Genomic DNA, 12,196 nt, shown 5'->3' on the forward strand with positions numbered 1-12,196 from the left:
TATTTCTTAAATTTTCCAAGCTGTTTCTCTTTATCTCCCTCCTTTGCTCTGCTGCTTCAATCACATTATGTTATCAAAACACATCCACGGAGGTGGTGCTGCCTTTTTAGAAATCACAATGGCTCTCTTTGTAAAAGCAGAAGAAAATAATTAATCACGTCGGACAGTGTTACTGCAGCTCGCATGTATGTGATTAATTAAATAACTGCTCCTCTTCAAAGGAGCCACTCGCTGAAGGACAATTCTTTGTATTGTGCTCTATTGTCTTTTTGTGTCGAAACGGAGAAAAAACACTGGATTGAAGCAGCGGGAGGCAGAAAACGTTTCTTACAAGGTCAAACTAGGAGCAACACAAATAGACCCAATAAACACGACTGTTTTCTTTACCCTGTCAACACAACACTGTGAGCGGCTATAACCATTTAATCCTCGCGCAGGCGTAAGCAGCACTCAATCAATGTTGACGGAAACGAAGCAATAAAGAGCAGCCTCGGGCCTAACCTTTAAAAGACAACTAAAATCAAATTAATTTACTGGTCAAAAGGTCAAAATGTACAAAACCATTAGTCCCGGCCCACCTGCTGTAAAATTACAGGCCTGGAAAGACTTGGCAGCGACGTGATTGGGATATTTTTTCCGCCTTCCATCTGCAGGGAGTGGACTTTTCCCATTTGAAAGATAATTTGGTGGCGATAGCACATCAAACCAAGCAATCTTTCAGGCTGATAGTTGGGAAATTGAACAGATGAGGAAGCCTAACCCCTCATGCATTTTGCATTTGGCCCCTGTTCAAGTATTGTGGCCTCGGAGAAAGGCAAGAAAGTGAGAAGGGCGGGTGGGCGGTATGTGGGGGGGTTAATTTAGGAATGCTTGAGGTGCTGCGAGCGCTCTGTCAGATGTAAAACACGGCACGACCCTTCCCTAATGTGAGAGGTTCAACCTTTATAGAGCACAACACATATGGATCTTGTTGTTTCCAACCGCAAACCACCATTTAGCTGTTGATGCTAAAGCAGATTTTCTCAGCTGTGAATTTACAATGTGGCATATTCATCATACACATCAAACATCGAACATAATTACACAATCACTTCAAAGGCATACAATCTTTCATTCATCAAAGTGATTACAGTGTGTTTGCCATATGGACTCATTGTTTTCATGTACCTACCTCTGTTTCGACTGTAAGAGAGAGAGCGAGAGCGAGAGAGAGAGAAATAGAGAGAGAGAGAGAGAGAGCTTTCTAGGCTAAGCAAGGAGGATTAATTGCAACGAACAGCACTGAGAAATGATTTCATTTTCTCCGTCTCAAGATGATCACCAACTCCCCAATGCTTGAGGCTGCATTTGACAAATTCACTCACAGCTGAGCTTCCTGAGGCAGCATTAGGCTTTGAACTGGGCAAGAGCTGATGAGTTCACAACGGGTTGGCGATAACCTTAAGACAGAAAAATGAGATCTCCTCTCATGTTGAAGTTCCTTGCAAACTGTCATGTAATCAGCGAAATCGAGGCTCCCAGTACTCACCCCATAGACCAGTTCACCCACCATCCCGTTCCACGTCTTGGTCTCGGGGTCTCGGGCTCCGTACTTCCCATCCATTACTATAGACAGTTTGTACTTAATTCCAACATGTTTGGCAATCTCAGATGCTAAATCGACGCAGTAGCCTTCATATCTGTCATTCCCATCCAGATGCATATAATTTTTCTTGTACATCACATAAGGAGCTTCCTGTTGATTCAAACACACACTGGTTTATTCACTCCCATGCCCTAGCACACATTCAATTATACAGAAATATGCATACATGCACTCACATGTGCCCATGCACTCTCTCTCACACACACACATACTCCCCCCCACACTCACACAGAGATTCAAAATATTATAAGCTGCTATAACCACACTCATGCAGTCATGCATATACAGATGATGCCCTGCGAATGCACAAATATACACTGATAACAGCAGCGTGATCATGTGGTCACGCTGCTTTCATCAAGCCGTGGCAGCCAGCGGACACCGAGCCCAATGCAACCAACCCAGTGTGAGCCCAAGGGTGCGACTCTGTGGCTTAATAAAAGAGGGTTCAGGGAAGGGAGAGCAAAGTTTTTCATTTCTGTGGGAGAAGACAGGAGGCCGGAATGAGTTTTTAATAGGGCTGGGAGTCATCGGCAAGGTGTGGGTCAGCTCAGAGGCGGGTGGGGATGGGAATGGGGATGGGTTTCATAAGTAAATGCCAGTGACAGGAGAGGGATCAGAGAGTGCCCATCGTATCTCAACATATTCAAGCACATTGCACCAATGCGCAGTTAAAGGCTGTTTCATTCCAACAAAAAAAGAAAAAGAGCTTTTATTTGCTATCCAGAAAAATGCAAAAAAAAGAGAAAAAAAAAGAAAACAAAAACTCCATAAATAAAATAATTACATCAGGAGAGCGGGAGCGTGCTAGTGTTCCTCTCCTTTTCAAAACGCTGGTGCAGCTCGTCCTTTCTCTTACTGAGCACATCATCATTATCAAACAATAGGACCGCTCAGGAGAGCAGGCATTGTCATTACAGCCACACACAATTAGAGTGCAAGTCGAAGAGAGCAATGGTTTGTTTGTTCTGTGCTGAACGTATCCCCTCACCTTGGATCCTTTGAGTGTTTCCCTCCAGTTAACACATGTTTACCTCCTGATCCTGACTGTATTTCTCATCTCGAGATGTTAAATGTTTCTTCTTGCTATTGACGCCGGCTTACGCCTCAGAATACAAATGAAATCTAACGGTGCATAAATGCCAGAGATCCTTATCGCGCCTTTCTTTATCGTTTTAAAATGTTTGTTTGCAGAGAATGAGGTACTGCATCAGGTAATTACAGTGCCATTATACAGTCGGTAAAAGCATTTGCTATGGAAGCTATGCAATAAGCCTGAAACATTTAGTTGAGTAAATACAGTTGAAAATAAATAAACAAAAAGGTGTTTTGTTTGTTGATCATACTTCATTCTGGGAAAATGTCCAGAAAATTATCACTAAATCACTGACTGGAAGTTATACTTCAACACAGAACACGTGTAGGAGCAATGCAAAATAGATTGGAGAGGCGATAACCAGGACAAACACCACACCTACTTATCCCTCCTCCAACACTGATTATTTTGCTTCGCCCGGCTGGAGAAACCATTGCAGCATCGTCCTCTAGTCATTCTTCGGCCAGTCTATCCCAAGTGTCATTGAACATTTACTTGATGAGGACAGACAGGTCTACTTACGTATGCGTTTGTATGCTTTTTGTAATTGATGGAGTCAACCATTATCATTTATACCATTATTGTGATGTCACTGCTACGACAGGCCACTGAAGTATGGAAAATCAAAATGCTTTGACACCCACACGGATACAGTTGAAACACTCCCCCGCTTTGGACCGACTGTTTCAACATGTAGTGAGTGGATGGAAAGCAACACAAAAAAGATGTGGTTCTACCCGCCCAGGACAGAATGTATCACTCGTTGGAATCAACACCATGACCTTGAGTGGCAGAATACGTGAAACATTTAAAACTGCATGGAAAGTGTACCATAATAGTAGTGACCACAATCGTTCGGTTTTCCACTGAGGAGTCGTTGGAGACCTGCGGGTCCATAATATTTACAAATCGCGCGTACTCGTTCCAGTACCCAATCTGCAAAGAGAAAACAGTGGTTAGTGATGCATTCCAGCCCACTGACGATATGTAAGTGAGCATATAGCAGAGGTACTTCTAAGCATTACAGGGAACTGCAGCGATGCAGGGCTCTGCATTTCCCAGAGGCCCGCTGCCTCTGCCCTAAAGTTCGACCAAAACAGCAGCGCATGAGCAGAATACTAAAACGGCAGCGGAGGCCTGGCAATCTGAGCACGGGGTGAACAAAGAGCTGATATTTCTACATTCAACATGCAGTTGGTGTCACGATCAAAGATGTTATGAAAGCATACTGTTGGTTTTCATGATCTAAATCCTCTCAAATAGCGTGCAGGAGCTGAGCTGCACGAGCATACAGAAGGCAACTTCAATCCTTCCCACCTTCAGCTTCCCAGGTTTTACGGTAAATAATTGATATTCAGGCCTGTGAACTGCATACACGTTTAATAATTTAGCATAATATTCCAGTGGCTCCACAGTTTCTTCTGCACAGTCCTGCCATTGCAGTTGAGCTGCATTCTGCTGTACAGATGCTTAAGTCAAACCAATGTCAAGTGTTTGTTTGCCCATCTGAAATAATGGCTGCTCTGGCTCACGATGAAACGTGTTGCATATGTTGCTGCCAATAGTCTAACTGTTGCTGGCGAGGGTTTTCCTTGTCACATCTGGTCCACATTTTTTTTTTTTTCTTCTGGCCTCACATCTTAAAACACTTGGGCGAGACAGGTGTACGGCAGTGCAGAGTTTTTAAACACCAAGCGGAGGCGCTAGAGAGCAGCAAACTCCAGCTGCTCCGAACTGCGCCCACAGACGTGGCTGCAGTTAGCACACTTGCCAGACTGGAGGAAGCTCTTAATGTTTATTCCCTCGTCCGGCAGTGATATTTGAGAAGCAACGCTCGGGGGGGGGGTGCAGGACTGTGGGGAGCTGTGTCATGGAGGGCTGCTCCAGAGGCAAAGTCCTGATCTCACCCTGAGCAGCTGGGACAGATATCAGCCCATACATCACTCGTGACAGTCACGGCTAAGAACCTTCATCCTCTAACTGTCAGTGGGGTGACTGGGGCTCCAGGTCCTGACAAACTGCTGCCCGGCTTGTCTCATCTTCCCTCGCTCCCTCACTCCCCCTCCCCCACCCGGCCCAGACCTCCTTTCTCCCACTCTGTCTTCATCCCTCGCCCTGCTCTCTCCAGCTCTGTCTGGCTGTGCGGGGCGGCTGTGAGGGCTGTGTGATGCTAACTGAAGTGTGGACTTCAGAGGTCTGGGAGGCAGGCGGCATAATCACACGTCATATCAGACTGAGCCCACACTTATCCAGCTAACGAGATATTCACAGCTGTCTCTTAGAACTGGGTGAGGTTATGATATAAAACCAGAGGTCATCATATGGTACTGGTTATAATGTGAACGTACCGCTGGGAATTACCATTCTGAAGAGGAGCCAGAGGAATTCCTGGATCCCCTTTATAGTAATTGGTTATTTGAGTGGTAATTACTGTCAAATCATATCTGCGCTGTCCCACGGCACAAAAATAGTCTTGTATTATTCTTTTGATGGGACACTTTCAGCGATGGGATGGCAGGCTGTGCGTGATTTGTAGGGCTTGTGATACTTGGCTCATCAGTGCTGCTACCTAACAGAGGCAGAGAAAGGCGATCAGCATTACTCAGCCCTGCTGCTCCCACACGACTGCGTGAGCACTTGATGGAGGTAGAGGCTCGTCTGAAAACGTTTTCTACTTGCACGACGCCGCATGTTCCTCTCTGAACAGGACGCGCCTAAACACGTGGCCGACATTCGCCCAGTTTTGTTCCTTAGCGCAGATGATCAGTAAATCACTTAAAATTACACGTTGGCCGAATTCCACGGTTTTCGACGAGTAATGAAGCAGGCCTTGATGTGTGCCAGCTGCTGGCTGTGTTTTGATAAAGACCAGGGTTTTTTTGATCAGGTCTAGATGTGACAGGTGATGAATGATAGTTGATGGAGGTCACCGCTCCCTCTTACCTTCCTCGGCCCACCTGTTTTCATCTCATAAACATCTATGGTGTAGTTGGTCCTGCGGCCGTAGTTGTCAAACTGGATGTTCCCAGTCATACCCTGCACTTGAACCTGCCACGAGGGACAGACAAGCAGACAGACGGACACACACACAGACAGAGAGAGACAGGGGAATGTGTAACAGCCATCACTTTGCATATATAGCTGGTATTAAGGTGCTCGTGTCCATGGAGCTACTGGAGTGCACGCAGTCTGTTAATCAAATGATGAACTGGATACGCTTTAATAAAAGATGTAGTTTTATGGTAATGAGGGCCTGGATTTGAGCGAGCTCTGTGCAGAGATATCTGGGGGCAGAGGGAGGAGAACAGCTCCGCACTCTCTCCCCTTCTCTCTGTCACTTTCCATCTTTATCACACTCTCACTCGCTATCTCTGCTTCACTTCTTCTAGCCTTTTCTTTAGTTATCGGCTTGCCAACCCTCCCCTCCGCCCTGCCCTCTCCTTTTCTCCTCCCCCCCCTACCGTTTTTAGAGCTCTCTCAATGTCGATGCCTTGGCTCCAAGGTACAGCGGGATTGGCCAGACAGTCTCCAGCGCTGCCCCGGCGAGAGACGTCCACACGCTGCCGCCGCAGGTACCTGAAGGCCTCTGCTATCACCAGGATGGCATCATGGGTCAGAGCTGAAGTGTACTGTTCACAGAAAGAAACAAAAAAAAGACAGCAGAACACAGTGAGAGGCAGGAGATACAGAGATACTACTGTTTGTGTAGAGGTTGGTTGTTCAGGACAAAATAACTTTAGACTGAGAGTAAAAAATTCAGCTGTTTAAATCCACTAAGTGCATACGTTTTATGTGATTAATGCATCTTTCAGAAGGTTTAGTTTGCATAAGTTCTTGGTCAGGTCTTTTTTGGTGGCGTGGGTGGAAGCTCTGCCACCTTGCTCATGATAAAAATAGTCTGATTAGACAGATTTTATCTTGTCTGATGGTCAGGACCTCTCTCAAAACTTTTAGTGCAGAGTTGGGGAGAAAATAGAGCATTAATGCGCGATTTTTATCTCCCACGCACTTCCCCTCCAACTTCACCTGACCTTTTCACCACTGAGGGTTGAGCCACTTGTTTGTGGACCACTGCACCATGACAAAATCTAATTAAATGCCATTCAAAATCCATTTCTTTCTTGATCATTGTTTAATTAGATGTAAATTGAAGCTGCGATATAACCTTGCCTTGCACCGCCTATCAATATATTGATTGCTGAGAGGGATGCGGAGCAAAGAGGAGGAAGCGAGGGGTGGGAAGAAGAAAGAATGACAAAGGCAAGCAGAGGAGGAGAGGAACAGAGAGAGAGCACTTCAGAAGGGATGGTCGCTGTATTCTGCATGCACGATGAAAGGCCTCGCAAGAAAAGTACCTTCAGAGGAGTGTTTCGGGCTTCTGGGAATTCTCTTTCATCTAGCCGCTCCCAGCGCTGCATAAACTGCTGCACAATCGGGTTCTCAGGGTTGACTATCTGAAACCCTGAAATGTTGGCTCCACCGGCGAAGACTTTGTCCAAGCTCACATTAGAAAAGCCCTGAGGTGAGACACAGGAGGGGGGAGAGGACTCGTGTTACTTGTTTTTCTTTGACTTTATTCATTATTTCATTTTCTGTAATATAACCCGGGGTGAAGCACCACGAAATATTAGCAGCTACTCCGGCAGTGTGCAGGGTGTGTTTTATTATGAACCCCGCGCTGTGTGAGAGAGCAACACGTGTTTGCCATTACACTGAAGCAAAATGTTTCCCTTTACACTTTGCGGTGTAACCTGAATTCACTTACAGATAAACAACCTGCCAGCAGATACTTTAGAGTTTGTGTCAGATCATGCAGAAGACTAAATATTTTACTTGAACCAGCTGGCCTGCTTTCATTCAGATCGCTTTGCCATGTCCGAAAAAAAAAAAAACCTAACTAACATTTTCTAATGCATTTCAAAAACCTCTGCTGCTTCAGCTGCCTTTAAATTTCCTCCCTCACCCTCGAGCCATGACACAGAGTTATTTCTTTTTATGGTCAAATTGCTGTTTTTTAAATGCAGCATTGTGTCATGGCGTGCAAGGACACGTGTCTGACTGCTGCATAATCACGTCTTCTCAAGTAGGGGAAACAGCAGCAGGGGATCAGCGAGTGAGAGCGGGGCCGGCCTCCACTTTAAAACCCTCATGCTAATATCAAGGCTAAATGAATATTTCCCTCCCCAGACAGAGAGGAAGAGATGGCCGCCCTCCAAAGATGGTTAAGAAGGTTAAATGCTGTTTATTTATTGCTTAGGACATTAATGTATTGCTAAAGATGAATATATTCACTGAGTTAAATATGCAGTCTGACTGCCAGATTGTGATTGATGAGCAAGAAACGTAACGAGCCCTACATAGACAGTAGAGACGAAAAACAAAGCATATACTAGTCTGTTTTTTCTGGATTCATGCAAAAACATTTAATCCACCTATTTTGCATGCACATTTGTGCTCATGGCTGAGACTAAGTCCCATCACATGCAGCAAGAAGCAGGTCCCACTCACTCCCAGGGGAGGAGCTCGGTTATTACTCACAAGATTGGCCAGAATGTAGTGGTAACCACGACTGTTCTTCCCCAGGGTCACAACCTGCGGGAGAAAAACATCGATACAGTAAACCACCCATGAGATGGAAGCTAAGAGCCACGGCTTGTGTAAGTGGCTACAACACCCTGCGTGAATGCGGTAATGTCCTGCGAGTACGCAGGATGCCACTGGAGTCGAAACAAAGCGGCGTCGGCCGTGGATTAACAAGAGAGAGGGAGCGGTTAGAGAGGAAGCGTTCATTAAGGAGGCGCTGATAATGAGAGAGAAACAGGAGCAACGTGGAGCATCCTTGGATATTCCGCTCACTTTGAAGTCGACTGCGGTGCGGGGATGCGAGTCCTCAGCAACTGTTGGACAGAAGGTAGAAACAGGAAAAAATATTTCAAAGGAATTTACAGTTAGACAGTAAGATGTAGATCTCACTCTGCTTTGAAAATATCACACCTTCAGAGCATAACAGCATGTTTCAACCCACGCAGCCTGTCTGAAAATAGTAAGTGGTGTTCTAAGCCATTCCATCACTGTGGTACAAACCATATGCTGCCTTTTATTCTAGATTCTTCCTTTTGTTCTGGGCCTGCGAGATAAATCCAATAGCGAAACCCTAAATTGTCCTGGCTTTTCTGAGCGGTGCAGGCTGGACAGGGCTGTCAGCGGGGCCACGTGAGCTCTGTTATTTACGAGTTTGCAGTCTGGATGGACTTCTGAGCGGCTGCCACGCCGAAACCTGTCAACCGTGTCTCGGTTTTTCATCTGCGCTCTACAAACACAGCGACACACAAGTTTACAGCAAAATCAGCGTGTTTGCACATGTTCTGGCTCGGGCTCCGCCGCGAAAACAAACCGTCAGTTCATCGTCTGTTTGCGTGCGCGTGCCGGGCCGGGGACGCTGGATGTTTGTTACCGTGGATAGCTCACGACATTCCCGCTGAGCAGGGGAGAGTGATGAAAAAGCAAACTTGTACCTTCACATCTCAGGCTGCAAAGAAAAAAAAACGTGAGGAGGTTTTCAGTTTCACTTCAGCTACAATTACAGCTTTTAATTTAGCTGCGGTGAACTTAAACTGACCTGGGCGCACTCGTGTACAGTAGCAGCAAGCAGTTTAATCCTGGCTAACTGAGCCCTCCCAAATTAAATAAACCACTTCTCCCCCTCTTCGACATCTGAGGGTTGTCCACTAAAGGGAAGAGAGTTTGCTGGTGTTTGGTGGTGCATTCGAACGCTATCAAGCTGCTTGGGTGGGTCAGCGTTCTCTGACAGCTTCCCACGTCTTTGAGGCTTTAAACTTCCGCCGCTGCAGGGTGTCAGACAGGGGGGAACAAACCAAGAAAGTGAAATAGAAACGAACTGGAAATGAGCTGATTATAATGCAGAAATAGCAGGAGTTGGCTTTTAGACTCCATCAATCTAATGAATAAGTGACAGAAAAGCTCCATGAAAGGAAATGTCTGCAACACTTGCAGTGATACCAGAGCGAGACGGATCACGGCTGCTGCCACTGTAATTACTCACAGGTCTGAGTTTCAGCCCCGCTGCTTGTTCTCGGACAAACCCCGCAGCTCCACACTCCTTCGCCGCGTGCTAACCTTGACTCTGGCTGTAAGCCTCCTCGCACCTGCCCTGGAGCCGGGCAGAGAAAGGCCTCGCCCCCCCGCCCGCGGCCTGCAGCGCACAGCCAGCCTGGCAACGGCCACGTGCAGCAACCTTGGGATGAAGTACAGCAGGACACCGATGACACAGAGCTACACAGGACCTCCGGCCAGATCACACCAACCTCTCCCCTTCACCTCCTTAATTAGGCAGAAGGCAGGACCCGGCTCCAGTCGAGCCGGACGGATCTCATCTTTTCTAGTTGTAATGCACGGCTGATGGGCCTGTCCACAAAACCAGCAGATAAGGTGATAACTATCTTTTTATAGCGTTAATAAGAAATTATTTGCTGGTAAATCCTTTTACAAAACACACTATAATCGGAAACAGAATTTTCTCAATTTAGATAGAGCAAACAGACCTTTGTGGGCATAGTTTTGGTAAATACACTTATTTACTATTTTCTTTGCCAACATGGATGCTTTAATCCTGTGCCTATAGAGCTTCTGTCTGGATGTGATTAGCTTAGCATAGCATAAATACTGGAGACAGCTGACTTGGTTCTGCTCATAGTTCAAAAATACACCTACCAGCACTTGAAGCCCTGGCATCTGACAATCATTTATACTTGAAGAACGATTCTGTTCATTTAAACAAATATGCAATCTAGTCTGACTGACAGATTGTTATTGGTGAGATACGAGCACTGACAATGCCAGTCCACCTGTAGCTTAGCACAGAGGCTGAAAGCTGGGGAAGCAGCCAGTCGGAGAATCCAGCTGCAAACACTTTGTGGATGGATTAAACAGTTACAGTCACAGTGTGGTAATTAGAGAGCTTTAGAGGCAGAAACATGTTTTTTCTTTCACTTTGGTCAGAGCTAAGCTACAGCTAAGCTAGCACGAGAGGGATATTAATCTTGGCATCTTGGCAAACGATGGTGAATTAAGAGTATTTTCCACTGTGTTAAACTACTCATTAACTTTGCTGCTATCGTTTTGTTAATCATCTTTAGCCTAAAATGGATATGCACCAAAAGCACAGTGATTTTTTTGCATTATCACCCTCTCGCTCTCGCCTCCCGTTTTCCTTGAATTGATTCCTGCTGCTGTTAATCGACTTCAGAGCACCTACATACAAACACAAGCCTACCGAGCAATTACTCTGTTTCCCAGTGACACAGGCGAGAAGAAATGTGTCCAGTGTGCTACCCCTTCAATAATGCAATTCCTCTTTTTCAAACAGTGTATCCTCTCGCACATTGATCCACTAGCCGGCTCCACCACCTTTTGTTCTGCCGCTGATGGAGAGCCAGCATTTTGCAGAGTGGAGTTTTCTTTAAAGCCTGATGGGGACAGACAACCAGGATGACCTTGACTTCACCCTCATCCAGACTCGCCGCGCCTCAGCCCCGCCAGACAGAGAGCCCTGAATGTAAAACTACAGCTACCCATTCCCAGTGAGCGTCAGACTGTTTCCCTCCGAGTCTGACCTTTCCACCGCAGAGTTTGCCGCAACACAGGAAGAAGCAGGCTGAAAATGATAGGTTCCCCGGAGTTTGTAAATAACATACCATTCATAGAAAAGACGAGCAAATAATGATGCAATTACTTTTAGCCTCTTCCTGAAATGACGGCTCGAAGGCCACACAGACTCATAACCAGCTGGCAGGGTATGTCACTGACGTTAGGGCCGCATCTGAGTATTTTCATATTCAAGTAGTTGGTTACTGATTGATTACTTTTGCAATTAACCAATTCCTCTGTAGAAGAAAATCAATAACCAAAAAAAACTGAGGTGATGCCTTCATCCAACAGTTCACACCCCAAACAAACAAAATGTACAGCAATATAAAAGAGAAAAAACAGCCGAGTCGTCATACTGGAAAATCCGTTCAGCACTTTTCCTTGATAAATGACCTAAATGATTAGTCAATTATCAAAATGGCTGATTATTATTTCCTCTAGATTGTATGTTCCATTACTCAAATAATAATCCAGCACTAACTAGCATGGAATAACTAAAGACAAATGGCGTTTAGGAGGGGATCATTGGCCCAGTGGTAGTTCTGCAGGGGATCATTGCCCCATCCACAGGGGGCAATAAACAATGCTGTTAAAGCTGTACACCCGGTGAGTGCTACAAACAAATAAAATGATATTAGAAGTGATATCAGATATTATATTAGATGTAGAATTATTTTCAGGAATCTTTAGAAAATAGAGAATGACCAGGCATCTATTTTGCTTGAGGTCAACTTTAAAATTCGTCTGTATCTTGAAAGCCCAGATGTTTACTGCAGCTTGCATTTAGT

The 12,196-nt window shown here is 45.6% G+C and overlaps 1 protein-coding gene across 1 annotated transcript in view; it reads right to left on the reverse strand.

The window, feature by feature from the left end:
* The window catches only part of LOC121611580 (glutamate receptor 3), a 79,253-nt gene that overhangs the window by 19,085 nt on the left and 47,972 nt on the right, over nt 1-12,196 (reverse strand). The window contains exons 5-10 of the mRNA XM_041944202.1: nt 8,280-8,333; nt 7,097-7,258; nt 6,203-6,370; nt 5,685-5,789; nt 3,573-3,677; nt 1,529-1,735 (exon numbers count right to left, since the gene is read on the reverse strand). Coding sequence (XP_041800136.1) covers nt 1,529-1,735; nt 3,573-3,677; nt 5,685-5,789; nt 6,203-6,370; nt 7,097-7,258; nt 8,280-8,333 — 801 coding nt within the window. The remainder of the gene's footprint in view (nt 1-1,528; nt 1,736-3,572; nt 3,678-5,684; nt 5,790-6,202; nt 6,371-7,096; nt 7,259-8,279; nt 8,334-12,196) is intronic.

This window comes from Chelmon rostratus, chromosome 9 (assembly GCF_017976325.1).
Source record: "Chelmon rostratus isolate fCheRos1 chromosome 9, fCheRos1.pri, whole genome shotgun sequence".
Taxonomy (NCBI): domain Eukaryota; kingdom Metazoa; phylum Chordata; class Actinopteri; order Chaetodontiformes; family Chaetodontidae; genus Chelmon; species Chelmon rostratus.